General features: G+C 47.3%; 1 protein-coding gene across 1 annotated transcript in view; it reads right to left on the reverse strand.

Moving 5' to 3' along the window:
• The window catches only part of pitpnm3 (PITPNM family member 3), an 87,793-nt gene that overhangs the window by 68,773 nt on the left and 851 nt on the right, over positions 1-18,169 (reverse strand). The window contains 1 exon segment of the mRNA XM_060074550.1: positions 8,245-8,340. Within this exon segment, the coding sequence (XP_059930533.1) occupies positions 8,245-8,340 (96 nt within the window).

Below are 18,169 nucleotides of genomic sequence, written 5' to 3' on the forward strand. Positions count from 1 at the left end.
AGTCAACATAATTTCATTAAGGCACAGGAAGGAGAATAGACACAGTGGAAATAATTTCTACTTTTTCTAACTCTACTAAAATACTACTGTCAACTACATTAGTGTGAGTGTGTGTGGATGAGGGCTGGTTTAGGCAGCCTCACCTGGCCCGAGTCAGGCTGATTGGACTCAGGTGAAACCAGCCACGCACGCACGCACGCACAGCAACTTGGAGAACCAGCGCCATTTATGTATCCTTATCTACAAACCTGAAGCAAGAGACTTTGTTATGGTAGAACACATGAAGAACTAGAAAGTAATAGGTCCTTAGTGAGGACTTCTGCAAACAAATTGCTGTTGTTTTCAAAACCCTTTGGCTTCGTTCGGAAACAATCTGTCTCCTCAATGCAAGCATTAAGTCCTGCAAACAGCCAAAAACATTGCGCCCCCTCCAGTCCCTCACTATCTACTCGTTATTCATTCATGTCCTCGTGTAACAAAGTATGGATTTACACGCAGCCGATATGTCAACCGCTCAGCCATAGAGGCCATATGCTTTGGATTGATCTGCTAGAGAGGTGCCGTTGATCACAATAAAGGAAAGAGCGATTTAACACACTTCCGGTTAAACTTGTATCTCATGCAGGGTCTCAAACATGATCTTGGGCGTACCCCTGATAGGGTGAATGGTTGATAGGTGAATGGTTGATGGGTGAGAGTTAAAAGGGGGAGAGTTGAAAGGTTGAGAGGTATGCTGTGTGTGTGTGTGTGTGTGTGTGTGTGTGTGTGTGTGTGTGTGTGTGTGTGTGTGTGTGTGTGTGTGTGTGTGTGTGTGTGTGTGTGTGTGTGTGTGTGTGTGTGTTATGGGGAAGGTAAGGTTGGAGTAGTCCGTGACGCATGCTGCTGAGCAGGACGATTAGCAACAAGGGCTTTCTGTTGACTCTTTCAGATGCTGTCAGAGAAATCAGGCAGAACCTGGATGGACTGAGCAGCCACGGGCCGACGTGTCCACTTTGATCAGGAGCCGGGAAACCAAAAGCTTGACTAACCAACATGCACATATTGAACACGTGGGCACAGAACTGAGAAGATAAATCTGGTCCGAGTGATCGTGTACAGCCAGCAGCCAAGATGAGGTGTTTGATTCCCACTGGGGGAATGTTTCTGACGGATGCACTGTAAACGCTTCGTGCAGCACAGGGTACATCATGTGTCGCTCTGCCTCCCCCCTTACCCCACCCCTCTTACGCAATTATTGTATGTTATACGATACGATACGATACGATATAACTTTATTAATCCCCCGTAGGAGAAATTTGTATATACGTCCTTGCACTTAAAAAATAGTACTTAGCATCATGTAAGTTATTATCCTAGCTATCTTTGTTGTATATGGGGAATGGTTAACCTAGCGATTGTTAGTGCTTGGTATTTGGTTCTATGAACATCCTTACTGTACCGACAGTGATAGATTGCTTTTCTCTCTCTTTTGACAAAAGTACTTATTGTAAGTTGCTTTGGATAAAAGCGTCTGCTAAAAACCCTATGTGTAAACGAGTAGAGTAGATCCAGCTTTTGTATCTGATAAACGTAGAACCTTTTAAAATAAATAAGGTAACATAAAAGGCCCATATCTCCGGATCAGAGATGACTCTTCCTCAACATTCATTCTGAATAGTACCTCTATAGTACTTCTATATCTAATAGTACCTTCTCAGGGTGTGCATCTCAACAACCACTTCAATGCCAGGCGAAGCCGGCTGCTAAAGGCGTCTCCAAAACAAAAAACACTAAATCCTGCTCTGGTTCATGTTTTATCCGGGCTATAAAAATCTTATACTGCCCACGCTTCAATATTAGTTTCATCCATCATGGGGCAGATGCAGAAATCGATGCAGGAACAAGGTGACATCATCAAGAGCTGCCCTCGCATTAAAGGAAATACATTTATTTCGATTTCTGGACCGAGAGTTCAGCCCCCTCCCAGCCCAAATAAAAACGAATACAAAGTAAAATGTCGTCAGGATGCTGGGAAGTGGAATTAAATGCCCTAAAAGCACGAATGCTCTCCCTCGCAGGGGGGGGGTTTGTGTGTGGGGGTAGGCTCCTGCGATGCCTGGCAGCCATCTTAAAACCACGACTTCGTCATCGACGCTAGGCAACACTGGAGGAGCTGTCAGGACCTGTGTGTGTGTGTGTGTGTGAGAGTGTGTATGTGTGTGTGTGTGTGTGAGTCTGTGTCTATATGTGTGTGTGTGTGTGTGTTGTGAATGTGCACGCATATGTGTGTTTTTGTTGTGAATCTTAAAGAATCTTCAGAGTCATAGAGACAAAACACAACGTGTGTGTGTGTGTTTGTGTATGTGTGAGTGTGTGTGTGTTTGTATGCATTCGTGCGCGAGTGTTTGTGTGTGTGTTGTGAATGTTAAAGAATTTTCAGGGTCATAGAGACAAAACACAACACCATTGTTTCGTTAAGATATTTCGGTAATGTGACTCAGCTGGAATCAGCTGTTGTTCTTCAGACTACGATGTGACCTAACCTCGCAGAGTAATGAAGGGCAGTAATTGGTGAGCTGATTGTTTTACATCGTCCCCCACCGGGCGTCACACACAGCTGACCTTTTCCTTTGAGGTGGGATGAGATAATCTGTTGGATTTCTGTTTGCATTACAAATGCCATCCGACTTCCAATCCCTTATTATTACAAATCCAACGCCATTACCAAAAACCTCCCTATCTACGTCAAATCCCGTGTCGCAACTGTTGCAATAAAGCGTGCCAAGACAGGAAATGGAGATGTACTGTATATGATTATATATGCACCGTTATTATTATAAATGCATCGTGGCTTGCAGCCACACAAGCATACTGTATGCACATTGAATGTATACAGTATATTGCTACTGTGGGAGGGGGACACAATATTTATATACATTGGTGACAGAAATTCCAAGATAATTCATAAAAGAATACAACACTTTGTGCATTATTGATATTGTTTAGAACGAATCGAGAGAGAGAGAGAGAGAGAGATCTACTAGGGATGGGCACGAGTAGTAAATTCCAAACTCGAGTGATCGAAGGAATTCCTCGAGGATCATTCGAGTACTCGTTTAATCAAATCTATTTTTAGAATGCAACGCATCTGCAGCAGGAATAGGCATAATGATGAACGGCAATATTACCAACCAAACATAATGCTTATTCTCGATCAAAACAGTCAGAGCTATCAGAGTTCTCATTATTTATTTTTGCAAACGTTCAAAACACATTTTCATTACTCATTGCAAATACAACGGCAGCAAATGGACTATAGAAATACTCAGCGTTGTGATCTTTTCTACACGGCCGCCCGGGATTACAGCTGCGTCTTGCGGTGGTGAAAATAGCCGACACACTTGGTTGCTGCGGGTCTGCTTACCCGAACTCACCATTGTGTTTCAGGAGCATATGTTGCCGGCCGCATAGTACTTGTAGTACTCTGGTAGCTCGATTTCGCTTGGCATATTTTACATTTCACCTTATGATCTCCTATTTCTTTAAAGTATTTCAAATCTTCGCTGCGCTTTGCTTTAACCGCCATCTCTTAACTTTTTGAATTCTGGCGCGCCTGCATGCGGCACGGCACGCGCCCCACTGAAATTTGATACATTTCATTTGTTTTTTACCCACGGAATGCGTTAGTGGCGCCGCACATAAAATTGATACATTTGCTTCAGAAAACTTTGTTTTTGTGTGTATATGCAAACTCGAGTTTGCCTGTTCACCAACCGAGTTCATTTGTAACGAGGAGTACTCGAGTAATCGATTCCTCACGCCCATCCCTAATATCTACACACACATGAGAGACGGAGTGATATACAAAGAGGCATACACATGAAATAAAGATGGTAATCTCAGGGGGGGAATGCAGTGTTTCCTGTTTTCTTACAGAGATTTTCTTCCAATGAAACTCTGCATGTGGCAAGGTGGTGGTTTCAGAAGACGATCATAAGAAATGTGTATATATAGCCTGTCTTTCCACGGCTATGGGAAACATTCAGTCTACCCGTGCTGGCCAAGTCTGTGTGTTGGATAATGGCCAAGCAGGTATATGAGGATGGGATCCAGTCCAGTCGTTTGAGTTATCAGTCCTCTTCTGAAGCGGAGATATAAACGGTCAGCCGCACCCCGTCCGTTAGGGTCGGGATCCATTCCATGTAGTGTTCAGTAACAGCGCCAAGCCCCCCGACAACATGATTGGTCGAAGCAAATTGGAAGCGAAAGAAGGTTAAACAGCCGGTTCACAAAGACTGGAGCTTGTCTGTTCGAATCCAGCCTGTCTGTCATCGGACCAGCTCAAAAGACTCAAGGCCTCACCCTAAAGTCTGGTCTGGGAGATAGATGGAAGAGAGACATAGAGCTGACATACAGAAAGGGAGAGGGAGAGAGACACTACTTTGGCTTTGCAAATGTTTATCTTCCATATGAGAGAGAGAGAGAGAGAGAGAGAGAGAGAGAGAGAGAGAGAGAGAGAGAGAGAGAGAGAGAGAGAGAGAGAGAGAGAGAGAGAGAGAGAGAGAGAGAGAGAGAGAGAGAGAGAGAGAGAGAGAGAGAGAGAGAGAGAGCGCGAAGGACCTCCGAGTGCTGGCCCCTTTAGATTCCCTGATGGCTCCTTCCCCGCTACGACGTGAAGGAGTTTGCTTCACCAAGGCGCCTCAACACTTAAACATTTATTAAATGGGTGACTGCCAGCTCCTGTCGCCCGGCTTCCGGAGGCACGATAAATAATACATGGATGTATTAATAAAACACAGATTCCCTCTGACATGCGCAACTAAATCCGTTAACTAAACCGAACATTTTTCCTTGTGCTGCTTCAGCGCTTGTGCTCAGGAGTGTGTGTGTGTGTGTGTGTGTGTGTGTGTGTGTGTGTGTGTGTGTGTGTGTGTGTGTGTGTGTGTGTGTGTGTGTTAGGATGTGTGTGTTTGTGTATGTGTGTCTGTGTCTTTAGAAAACACTACGTGTGTGTGTGATTCTTTTGAAAACACTGTGTGTGTGTGTGATTCTTTAGAAAAACACTCTGTGTGTGAGTGTGCGTGTGTGCACGCTAGTGTTTGTCTTTAGCTCGCTTTAGAGTCTTTTGACTCTGGGGACAACGCAGAGGGGAGGGAGCCCCCACAGAGAGAAGTCAAAACACATTCAGAGACAATAACGTCGGAGGAGAACGAGGCTAAACGACTGAGATAAAACATCTCTGGAGGGACAGCCCGGACCTCTCAGAGCGCCTCCGTGAAGTCACCCCTCATCTCTCGTTTCCTCGTGGTTGTGGTCGGACTGCATGACTTATGATCATGGATGACACAACAGACACAACACATCTGTTTCTATTTCTTCCCATCGATCCCTCACACCACGGTGGTGTGAGTGATTCAAACCCGACCCTCTTTGCTGTCCTCACTAATTATCCAACTTCACTTTTTGTTGTGGATGTTCTTCATGAGAGCGTTTAGCGTGTGTTGGATGAGCATGAGTCATTGTGCTTCATAACGGGCGTTGTAACTGAAGTGTACTTTACTTATGATGGGCTAGAGTTCTTTCACTGGATGTCGTCACAATCTGTGTGTTAGTGTGTACGTGTGTCCATGTTAAATGGTGAATGGACTGCATTTGTATGGAGCTTTTCTTAACAGTTGCCACTCAAAGCGCGTTACAATACTGCCCAACATTCACCCATTCATTCACACAACGACGGCGGTTTTCAAACACGCAAGGCAGCCAGCTCGTCGGGATGAGTAAGGATGAGGTGTCTTGCTCAGGGACACCTCGACACTCGGCTAAGGGGAGCCGGGGATCAAACTAGCAAACTTCCGGTTACCAGTCAACCCGCTCTACCTCCTGAACTACATGCCAACCCACCGTCCTCCCATGATGTAAATAAATGTAAGCCTCTCCAGTGAACTGACTTGCAATCCCATTGTTCTATACATAACATCTGACCAAATGTACTAGACCAGCATCAGAACATTTCCAGCCAGGGATTGAAATGTGTTTTCACCACATTACGGTTCTGGACTAGTCTGTCCGGTCTGACTGTAGACCCAGCACAGAGTTCTCGTGCCAGGAAACAGAGCAGCGTTTGTGGGGCGGGCTAGATATAAACTGACATTCAGTGGCCTTGTTTGAGTTTGCCTTTTAAGGAAGAGCACTTTTGAGACAGGATGGTTATGTTTATGTTGTGCGTGACTCGCTTGCAGAAGACTAAAGTGGTAAACACATCCCTCTGTTTACACTTCGCCCTTCTCTTCCTCTTATGTTTCTTTTAGTAGAAATTCGATATTCAGTGTTTTTTATACAATAATATTACATCTATTATCTTTCCCAACTAGATTTGGTGCTTTTGAGGATGTTTTTGTTCTACATAGGGGTCTGGGAGGTTTGTCACCGTGTGTCACTTTGTGTGTGTGTGTGTGTGTGTGTGTGTGTGTGTGTGTGTGTGTGTGTGTGTGTGTGTGTGTGTGTGTGTGTGTGTGTGTGTGTGTGTGTGTGTGTGTGTGTGTGCATTTGTGCATGCGAGTGTGTGTGTGCATGTGTGTGTCTGCGTGTGAGTGTGCCTGCGCATGGGCGCGTGTCCGCATGTTTGCACGCTTGTACCTGTGTGTGTCTGGACTGCACCTGCGTGTGCGTGTGTGCTTGAGCCTGCACATGTGCACTCCAAAAAACACATAGTTTCTGAATCGATTCAGCGCCACGATCTGCCTCCTAAATGAGGCCGCGTGGCAGAGCACCGCCGCGTGTTCTCTGACCGAGGGGCCATGACTCAGCCGTCCGGGCCATCACCTGGGGAGCCGAGGTTCTGCCGCGCGCACAGCCCTCCGAGGCAGCGGAGGAACACCGCCCAGCCGCACTCGGGTCTTTGTTTGAAGATGAACCAAAATGGAGGAGGCACATTTGAATAATAATGTCGGGCCTGAAGGCTTGTTGTTAAGGGTATGGGTCTCCCGATTTGAATACAGATTAAAAGAAGCACGATGTGGGGGGGAGGAGGGGAGGTAGCATCAGAACCGCTTGCTGGCTCCAGTCCATTCTCACTTTGTATGATGGAGATTCTCAGACTGCTCGGCCATTACAGAAATGAAGGTCACTGTATTGATCATCTCCCAATCATCTCTTGCTCAGTCCATCTCTCTCTCTGCCTCTCTCTCTCTCTCTCTCTCACTCTCTGCGTCCCTGTCTATCCTCTCTCAGCATAATCGCGATTATGGAGCAGAAATAATGCTGGCTGGAGACAGCGAGTATATGATGATGGAGCGATTTGAGAGGTCTATGATTGTATCTTTAGATGACACACACTATATGATACCCCCCCACACCCCCCCACACACCCCCCATGCCTTCCAGAGGGCTGCGAGTGGAGATTATCGCGTGCATCTCAGGTGCTTTGTTGTTCCGCTTTTAGAGATGTCATCAGATAAATATTTCACTAGCGCGATGTAAACATGTTTGCATCGCGCCGTCCATCACACCTCCACACGACATGACTATGTTGAGAAACTGTCAACACAGCGGCGGCAGAACAAGTCTCCGGAACAGATACACACGTGAAGAATCCGTTTGCAAAACAGCCACGTGGGCTGTATGTCTCACTGAAGAAGTGCCACAATTTCCCCCCCGGTATCTTGTGTTTTATGGTTTGATGTGTTTGTGATAAAGATAAAGAGAATTGCTACTCCAACCTTGAATTGGTTTAACTTTAATGCTTGGTAGAAATGCGTACCTTGCAATCAGGCATATGTATTAGCTTCCCCCCCCCCCTTCCAGAAGTACCATTCACCAGTGCAATCATCCAACCAGGGTGAGATTAGTGTTTCGAGTTCGATAAGTGTGCAAGTATGTTTCAATCAGTCTACGGTCTGAGCTTCCAAACATCTTTTGCTTCCTAAATGCGGAATTCTCCACCAGTTTGTCCTGTTGACACTTAATTTGTTGGGCACTTAATGTATGCACTTATTGTATGTTGTACGTCCTTGCACTTAAAAATAGTACTTAGCATCGTGAAGCACCTTATCCAAGCTGTCTTTGTTGCATACAGGGAATGGGTTAACCTAGTGATTGTTAGTGCTTGGCACTGGTCCTTACTGTACCGACACCACTATAATGCTTCTCTTTCTTCTGCATTACTTCATAAGCATTTGCACAGCTTTCCACTTTCCAAGAGGCAGTATCACATTATATATTATACCTCCCCTAAAAGAAAGAAGGATTGGAAAAATTGCTACTAACCTTTTGCATCGAAGAACTCCTCGTCGGAGCTGTCGACGGACTCCTGCGCGATGTTCTGCAGGCACCAGTGGGCGGCGCTGTGCTTCCGGGCCGAGGCTGAGGGAAAGACAGAGACCGTCAGTACTTCGTTAGTCAGAGACACGACGCCTCGTGCCCACTGCCTCCGTCCGTTGACTGATCCCCATTGACTTTGAATGGGGACGCCGGTGGACAGCGTTGTGTGGCGGCCATGTTTTGATTTCACTTTCACTTTTGTCGGATCAAAGAAAATGTGGGACAACAGGACAGTGAGGAGGAGAAACAAGCAGCATACCATCAGCCATGGAGGCAAGACCCTCTGCACGTCTGTTGGACCTGACATCGTTGTTGTTATTGTTATTTGTGGTCTCATCATTGTTGTTTTTTTTGTTTGAGGTTTCATCATTCTTGTTGTTTTTGTTTGTGGTCTCATCATTGTTGTTTTTTTTGTTTGTGGTCTCATCAGTGTTGTTGTTTTTGTTTGTGTTGTCATTGTTGTTGTTGTTTTTGTTTGCGGTCTCATCGTTGTTGTTTTTTTGTTTTGAGGTCTCATTGTTGTTGATGTTTTTGTTTGTGGTCTCATTATAGTTAATATTATTGTTTGTGGTCTCGTTGTTGTTGTTGTCATCTTGTTTTGTGTCATCGCATTACGGCAACATTCCTCTAAAACAAATTACACTGATTAACACTGATGACACTGATACAGATACTGTAGCTGCTTGTAAAACATGCTCAGACATCAACGCTACAACCAGTACGTTCTCCTTCGTAATTCCCGTTCCGGGTCGGAACGTTTTGTTCATGTTTTGTCCCCCGTGCTAGAATCACTATTCTCAGAGTAGCCCGGGGTTGCCAGATATGAAACAAATTGGCAAGCAGACCCAGAGTGCTGTTGCCATGGAAGCAGGCAAACAACCTGGATCGACTGAGATTTAACCAGATTCTACCTGACCTCAAAAGCCTGGCCCTTTTTGGAAGGCTCCATGACCCAAGCTCTGCTAAAACAAGAGCACTTGAGGGTCGGAGTTGCATTTTAATGACCAAGACAGCGAGAGAAAGCCTGGATTGAAGACGTATGCCAAATGATTGGGTTTTAAATGTAACACGCACATTAGCTGTCGACTTATATTAAGGACTCATCGTCGCGGCTCATTCTTAGAATATAACATTCGCACTATTCTCAAAGTATAATGTTGCGCTTGGCTCGTCTTGCGCTTCTGTTCGTCCGGTGTCCCCAACCTGGCAATCCGCTGAGCTTTGGGTCTGGGGAGGAGGGGGCGGAGACCCTGGAATAGCGCCGGTACCCCCCGGCTCCCTCAGACCTCCTTTGAAGCCTGTGGCCGGACCGCCAGCAGCGAGCGGAGCGTTGGAGGAACGCACTGAAGGAGAGAGTCAGGGACCAGGAGACCGATGACCCCAGCCTTAAGAAGTTTGTCCGTGCGTCCATGTGTGTGTCTGTGTGTCCGTGTGTCCGTGTGTCTGTGCCTCCGTGTGTCTGTGTGTCTGTCCGTGTAAGCGGTCTGTGTGTCCGTGTCTCTTTGTTGATGTGTCTGTGTGTATCTGCGTGTGTCTGTGTGTCCATGTCTCTGTGTTGATGTGTCTGTGTGTATCTGCGTGTGTGTCTGTGTGTCCATGTCTCTGTGTTGATGTGTCTGTGTGTGTGTCTGTGTGTCCATTTCTCTGTGTTGATGGGTCTGCGTGTATCTGCGTGTGTGTCTGTGTTCTGTGTGTTCGTCAACCTGCGTTGACACACGGACGCAATCTGCGTCCGTGTGTCTGTATTCCGTGTGTCCGTGTGTCTGTGTGCGTCCGTGTGTCTCCATCTCTGCGTGTCTCTATGTCTGTGTGTCTGTGTGTGTTCTTGTGTCTGGATGCCTGAAACTTCAGAGGCAACAAAACACTTGAAGTACATTCTTGAGACCTTCATACCTTTGACCCTCTCTCTATGATCAGCTTCAAAGGCTGTCCTCCCGTCACAAAGCGTATTGTTCCTATGACAGACGGTGCTACCAGACTGACGCCTCGCCATTCATCGTCATTCAGACTGAATGCATCCATAGCTTAGTCACAGACATGGCTCTCATGGCTAGGCCACATAATATATGTTTATTGAATTAGTGATGTTCTCTCCCTTTGAGGCAATAAGAAATATCACACACACAAACACAAACACGTTACACACACACACACACACACACACACACACACACACACACACACACACACACACACACACACACACACACACACACACACACACACACACACACACACACACACACACACACACACACACACGGGGGGGGGGGGGGGGGGACATTTCAGCAGAGTGAGATACATACAAATAAATGTTGTCTGTGCTTCTTGGCGGAAAGCTACGCCTTGGGCCAAAAGCGTATGATCTCATATTTCACGGGCTCAGTCGCATTGAATCCCGGATGCATTATCTTCTGAGGGATTTCCATAAAAGCGGGTTGGGGTTTTCTTGAACTGTTGGCCAGCTTCGGCTCCAATAGGCTCTCATTCCCTTGAATATTAAAATTTGTATGCAGAGCATATTTCCTTCAAAAGGCCAAAAAGTGGACAATAAGAATTTGAAAGTATGATCATTTCACAACTATGCTTGAGTAAGACCACAGAAATTGAATTATGCACGTTAAGTACACATCCGCAATGTAATAAGCTGGCAGCATTGTCGAATCATCTTGTTAGTTTCACTTAATATCAACCCCCGAAACATGATTACAGCTAGCCCAGTTGGTCCAGACACAGGGTTTGGGTACGGAATGACCTTTTTAAATGGCTTGAATTATGCTGTCTGGGTGCTTTTGTCCTTCCTGCTATTTTCACAAAAAAAGCAGATCGATTTCTAGCCCTAAAAAGCCCCAAGCGGGTTCTGTTTCGGCGGACTATACTGCCCCACCGCCCCTCACTGCTCCTGCATGAGGTAAGGCAGTAACAACCTTTTGGGACACACGGACATCCTCATTGTCCGTAAGACGTAAGATATGGGGGGGGTGACTTCTCAATCCAGCCATTTTTATCTGCTTCACTCCCCCCGTTTTGCAGGTATTCAGCAACCACTGCCGCGCCGGCTCCAATCTCGTCGCGCGTTAAAATTAGCACGCTATAAATCTCTCCATCGACGTGAGACACACACCGCTCCTCCCCCCACCCCCACCGAAAAACAAAAGGGCACCCAGAAGGGAGCCGCAGCTCTCTGCAGGCTGCAGGGAGACAAGCAGGAGTATATTGAGTCGATGTCTGCACACATGGATCAGAATAAAGCGCCTGGTGGACTCAGTGCCCTGCCCCGGTGCCATGTATCATATAAAGAGGAAATGCTTTTCCCGCACGGATTGTGAACGGAGCAGATATGAGAAGATCTTTCCGTCTCTCGAGGCCCAATGCACACAACAATACCCTGGCATGCTGCAGTGTGTAAGTGTGTGTGTGTGTGTTTGTGTGTGTGTCAGTGTGTGTGAGCATGTGTGTGTGTATGTGTGTGTGTGTGTGTGTGTGTGGGTGGGTGGGTGTATATATGTGTGTCAGTGTGTGTGTGTGTGTCAGTGTGTGTATGTGTGTGTGTGTGTGTGTGTACCCTTGCAGAACCATATCGTGGAGGTGTGTGTGTGTGTGGGGGGGGGGGGGGGGGGGGATGCAGGAGCCGTGAATTGGAAATAGCTTTTAAAAAAGCCCCTCCACAGATTTAATTAAAGCCCGTTCTGGCACACAATTAAAATCCATTACCACATCCAATGAGAAAAAGATTAATCTTGGTCCAAGAAGCTAAATCACTCACTCGTCACCCCTTGACGTGAAAGGTCCTCGCCCTTCTTTCCTTCACCTTCTCCTCGACTACTCCTCCCGTCCCGGGGTCAGCGCGCCTGAACCGCACCGGCAGCCCACCTCCGTCTCCACAGAGCTCCACAGATCCGTCAGGGGGAGCGTGACTCTGAGCGAAGTGCCCTGGCCTAGTTTCAGCCGAGCCGACATTGTGACGACTGCGAGTGTGCCGGTGGCAGGCGGCGCTCTCCTTCGGCTGCTGTGTGCGGAGTACAGCTCGGGAGGAGCCGACGGGGGCGATGAGGCTGAGAGTACGGCGCCCTGGTGAAAGCGTGATGCACCGCCGGCAGGCCTGGTGGCGATACGCCGGTAATCAGAGCTGTTAAGTTATTGTCGCCGTCTACCCGTCCATTTTCTCTCTGGCTGTTCTTTTTGGTCTGGGTCGTTGGCAGGGGGGGTGTGGGGGGGTTGGAGGTGGGGGGTTGGCCCTACAGCTGCTGGTGACGATGAGGGGACAGAAGCAGGTTCAGGGCAGCCTGGTACGAATGACAGGGGCACAACCTGAACATGGTGGCATGGTGGGAGGGCATGATGGGGCCGTGGCTAGTGTAGGGTCACACACACACACACACACACACACACACACACACACACACACACACACACACACACACATTCACGTTAGTCACACGTACACATGTAACAGTCACGTGTCCCAGACACACACACACACACACACACTCACACACACGTCACGCTCGTACACACACACACGTCACTCACACCTACACACAGACACACACATGTCATGCACACCCACACACACGTCACACAAACACACATACACACAAACACACACACACTTCTCACTCACACACTCCCAGGGATACAGGGTCTCCGGTGAGTTGTGTGTAACAAGATGGTCAGACGGACACTGTGGCAGCTGGGCCAGCAGGACGGCCTTGTCTCTGGGGGTGGGGGGGTGGGGGGTACTGCTTTGGGGAACCTTTCTCTGCCTCTTTTCCAGACTACTATGAAACGGTGGATTGAGAGTCGGTCCACCCACCACTTGTGATTCTGTAGAACGTACCGCATCATTCCATCACGGTAATTACCATAAGGTTAGCGTTGCCATTAGTCACTGTTACGTGGAGTACTTTACAAATCCCATCCTCCCCCATGTTAGGGGCCACTGTTGCACAACTGTGTTCTAAATATGAGTTCACCTAGAGTCTGCAAAGCCTCCCCACTTACACCCCCCCCCCCTATTATGCAGTTATTGTGTGTTGTATGATCTGGCACTTAATGTGCATACTTATTGTATGTTATACGACCTGACACACAAAAATAGTGCTTAGCATCATTACAGTACACACAGACATATTGTTCTTTCTCCGTCTTCTGACAAATGTACTTATTGTAAGTCGCTTTGGAGAAAAGCGTCTGCCAAATGCCCCAAATGTAAATAACTCTGCTGTGAGCCGTTGCACCACTAAGGAGAGCCACCCTCTCTGTATCTAGTGGGTGTGCTACATGTCACTGTCCCCTATGGTGAGCGATGGTGAATGGAGTGCATTAATATAGCACTGTTCTGACCTATGGCCGCTCAGAGTGCTTCACACTTCATGCCTCACCCGTCCATACCCCGACAGCTCTGTCCGCCGTACCGCTGGCCCGTCGGGACGGCTGGGGTACGGCGCCTCGCTCAGGGACACCTCCACTCTTGGCTTGTGAGCAGGCAAGGATTGAACCAGGAACCTGCCGCCCGCTGGCAAACGATAATGTAAGAATCCATAATGTCGATAATTATCATAAACTGATAATCGATAAGTCAATAGCAGCGGGCTCGTCGGGGGCAGCTGGGGTACGGCGTCTCTCTCAGGGACACCTCCACTCTGGGCTTCTGAGCAGGCGGGGATAGAACCAGGAACCTGCCGCCCGCTGCAAAACGATAATGTCTCCCCCTCCTCCCCTCGTACCCTGTAGCAGATGGGGTTTGTGGGGTGCCAGGTAAGAGAGACTCCCCAGACGCCCCCCCCCCGGCGCCCTAGCCTCACTCCTGACCCGCTGAGCGGCGGCGGCGTTGGGGGCAGCTGCCTGCGCGCTGGGACCCAGACCTCGTGTGCCTCCCCATGACAAACGGCCATTACTTTTAAATTAACACTGCTTTGTATGCTCAAATACAGTGAAGAGGTCAGGGGGGCTGAATGCATTAGTGCGCGCCGCTGTTTAATTCAGTGAGACACGGCGACGGCTCCTGTGGGGGGGGGGTCTTCCGCTGAGGGCCATGTGGTGAAGCACATGATGCCAGGCTGTTTGTACGGCGGCCGCGCCGCGTACAACAGGCGGCGGAAGGTACACAACGCTCCGCAGGTGCAAAGAACCGCCACGGCGCGAGCGGTCAAAAGACCAGTGCAACAGCCGCAATACAACTGCACATTTATGGTTACAAGCAGGGCGTTGAGCAGATATTTTGTTGTTATCCAAAGCGACTAACAAGAAGTACATTTGTCTGAAGAAAGTGGAACAACAATATATCGCTGTCGGCACAGTAGTGATGTACATAGAGACAAGTGCCAAGCACTAACTATCGCTAGTTTAACCCATTCCCTGTAAGCAACAAAGATAGCTAGGATAAGATGCTACACAATGCTAAGTAAAAAAAATTTAGGATGTACAACATACAAGAAGTGCGTATGAGGGGTGAGGGAGGGTGTTATACACTAATTGAAACAAATGTATGAATACTATATTCCATTTCAGCCAAGCCCTTTCGGCTAGAGACGACTTAATTCTACACTCTTAACTGTATTATTATAACACATTATAAACTGATTCTGTGGGTGTGAACAGCTCATTTTAGAGAGAGAGAGAGAGAGAGAGAGAGAGAGAGAGAGAGAGAGAGAGAGAGAGAGAGAGAGAGAGAGAATGAATTGTTATGTGGAGGGCTGTAAGGGTTGCTGCCAAGTCCCAACAAAGCAGGAGGGAACAGTGGATTTGCTTTTGACAACAAAAGTAAAACCTGTTCTTTAAAGAGTCTTTGGAGGAGAAACACATTCTAGATAAATGGTGGCCTAGTGCCTGGTGGACCCGTTCACTCCAAAGCCTTTGAAGGACCACAGAGGTCCGGGAAGGGAAAGTGAGGAACGTGTCAATGAGCAGCAGGTGTATTGGTTTAGCACCTTGCCCGCCTACAGGCAAACAATGGGGTTCCAACCCACAGCCTGTGGGCTGTCAGTCAGCTGGAACTGTGCAGCTTTTCTAAAGTTGTGCTTTTTCCTTAAATGGCTGAAATAATTGCATTATCGGGTTGGTATTTAATCATGCCCCATCACGTGATGTCACTACACCAGAGATCCTTGACTTTTGTAAAGGATAATATGTTTCAATATTTGGGTAAGCAGGTATATAGACAGCATTTGATAAGCAATCTGCAGTTTTAGTACCGCACCATTGCCACTTTTACCGCTGATCATTTTGTCTTAGAGTTTAATTTTAGGCCAGTCATTTGTGGTCAAACGACCCCTCGTAAAGACGTGCAACCCGTTGGCCTCTTTAGAGCCTAGGATGAAGTAGAATGAACGGGTCCTAGCAGACCGCTACTGCCTTGCCTAACGGAGGGGAGGGATAGGTCAGTGTAGCAGGAGAGACCATACTGTTGGGCGCTTCTCGTCCTCCTCACCTCTCTTTTGAATTGAAAAGTCTTTAATGTCCCCAAGGGGGCAATTTGGTTTGCAACACGTAGCCAACACATACAAAAAGACACATAAAACATGGAGTTATTAATAGATAAGAACATAAATTCACATGTTGAACCACCATGCTACAGTGTACTTAAAAAAATAAGTGCTGTAACATGGGCAGGGATAGCAGATGACCTATTGCTTTCTTTGAAGCCCAAGAGCTGATGGTACAAATGATCTCAGGTATCTGTTAGACCTGGCACATTTTCGGGAGGTATGCCTCCTCCCTGATGGTAGGACTCTTGACAATGATCTGTATCCAATGTTTGGTCCACTGCAGATAAACCAAGTAGCACCACTAGCCTATTTCAGTATCAGAACAACAGTATTGTTATCAGCCCAGCATACCCGATGTAATTCATCCCGGGGTAGTGAGAGAATGAAAGTTACAGACAGAGAAAAAGACAGAGATAGCATAAAAAAAATAAAACGCCCAGCTTCCCTTTCATTATTATTCGGAAAAAGATAAGATCCACATACTAATTACAAGAAATTGAAAACAGAATTAGTAAGTGGGCTTGCCGCTGGCACAACAACGCAAGCACAGAGCAGGAAAGGACAGCCCTGGCATCACGGTGAGGCCGTGCCATCGGGTGCGTTGCAATAAACAGAAAGTAATAAAAAAGATTAGCGCCTGGCTGGCTGGATTGGACTGGACCAAGGCGACCCCGATGTACCCCGGACACCCCCCCTCCCCCCCCCCAGTCAGGCTCCCCCGCGGCCGCTCAGGCAGACGGGGGGTTCACAGGCCTTCGAGTCTGGGGGGAAATAACCACCGCGACCCACACTCAGAGTCCTATTAACCAGGAGGGCTTTCTACAGCGAGGTGCGTTGCGTCATGACTCTGATCATGATTAACTGGGAGGAATTTGATTTATGGCTGAATCGACAAAAAATAAATTGTAAGTACAGATACAGCCGAGGTGTTTTCACACGGTTCACCATTTCCTGATTCGCTGAGAGAAAAAGGGCACCGTGGAGGGTAATATGGATAAGAAAAACACCAGCGACTCCCTGGAGAGAACTAAGACGGATGGAGGTCTTGTGGCCGTAGGAGAGGAAGATGTATGGATGTACACTCGACCGATCCTTTAAAGGCTTTCTGTTAGGCTGGCAGTTGACCTGCAGGAGCAAGGTTCGCTTTGACGCCTGTCAGGGCTCGAGACTACAAGCACACACTGACACTGAGTTTTGGACCCTAACCTTATCTTGTAGATTGTATGTTTATTCATGATAGGTGTTTATCTTATATCTTTATTGTGCAAATTAACATTGCTGGAAACTGCCATCATTTTGAACCTGAGGTGTACAGGACAACCAATAGCCTAATAACCAAAACACCACAGCCGAGCGATCCAATGGCAGTTCAGAAGAGGAATTGCACGCTTCTATTCCCCAGAGACCAGGACTGAGTTGGCGTCTCTCAAGACGTCTGCATGTCCACTGAAGACTGGTTTGTGAGTGACGTCAATGGACATAAATCTTATTCGGGGTCTCTTCCATTTCCATTGGGTTTTAACAAGCAACTCTTAATAGGCATGAGGAATGGATGGATGAATAGGTGGGTGGATGGATGGATGGGTGAATGGATAGATTGAAAGGTAGTGGGGAGGTGGATGGATAGGTGGGTGGATGGATGGATGAATGAATGGATGAATTAATGAATAGATGGAAGTAAAGGTAGTTGGGTGATGGATGGGTCTAGCATGCCTGGCTTCGTGGGTCTAGGTAAATACATCCCCGTGCCTGAGCCAATTAAAACAAAGATTCGGTATCAAGGAGAAAACGTTGTATTCACTGTGAGCATGCCTGATCTTTGCGTGGCTGTATCCTTGTTTCTAGGACAACTTCAGTGCCACACTTTCTCTTTTTAAGACCGAACGAGACAAGCCCGGACCAGAATAATAAGGGCTCCCGCGGTTCTCCTGTTAGCTCATTACCAGCGGTTTCGGATTTGTTGCACTGAACTGAAAGTGTAATAAAACCACAGCCAAATGTACGGTCCGACTTCTTTTAAAACCGTGTGACTCAGATACAATTACATAAATACACGATGAGGAAGGTCAGCTGTCTAACAAAAAGTTTCATCATTCCAAATACAGTACATAGCCTAAAGACCTCACAAGCAATGTCTCTTCATGAACCATAAACATATATTGGTACGGTTTCAAACAGAATAACTAAATAACCACTACAACCAGGTTGCTGTGCAGCTACTGTAGCACCTGATAACATGTAGCCTAATTCCCAGGTAAACAAATTAGCATGACAGAAGAACTGCCTTACAAACCACACTAAACACCATCCTGGCTGTGCTATTTTGGGATGTCTGGGACTAGTAGAGGGTTAACATCGTCGTAGTTTTCTAACGCCGACGT

This window comes from Gadus macrocephalus, chromosome 16 (genome assembly GCF_031168955.1).
Source record: "Gadus macrocephalus chromosome 16, ASM3116895v1".
NCBI lineage: Eukaryota > Metazoa > Chordata > Actinopteri > Gadiformes > Gadidae > Gadus > Gadus macrocephalus.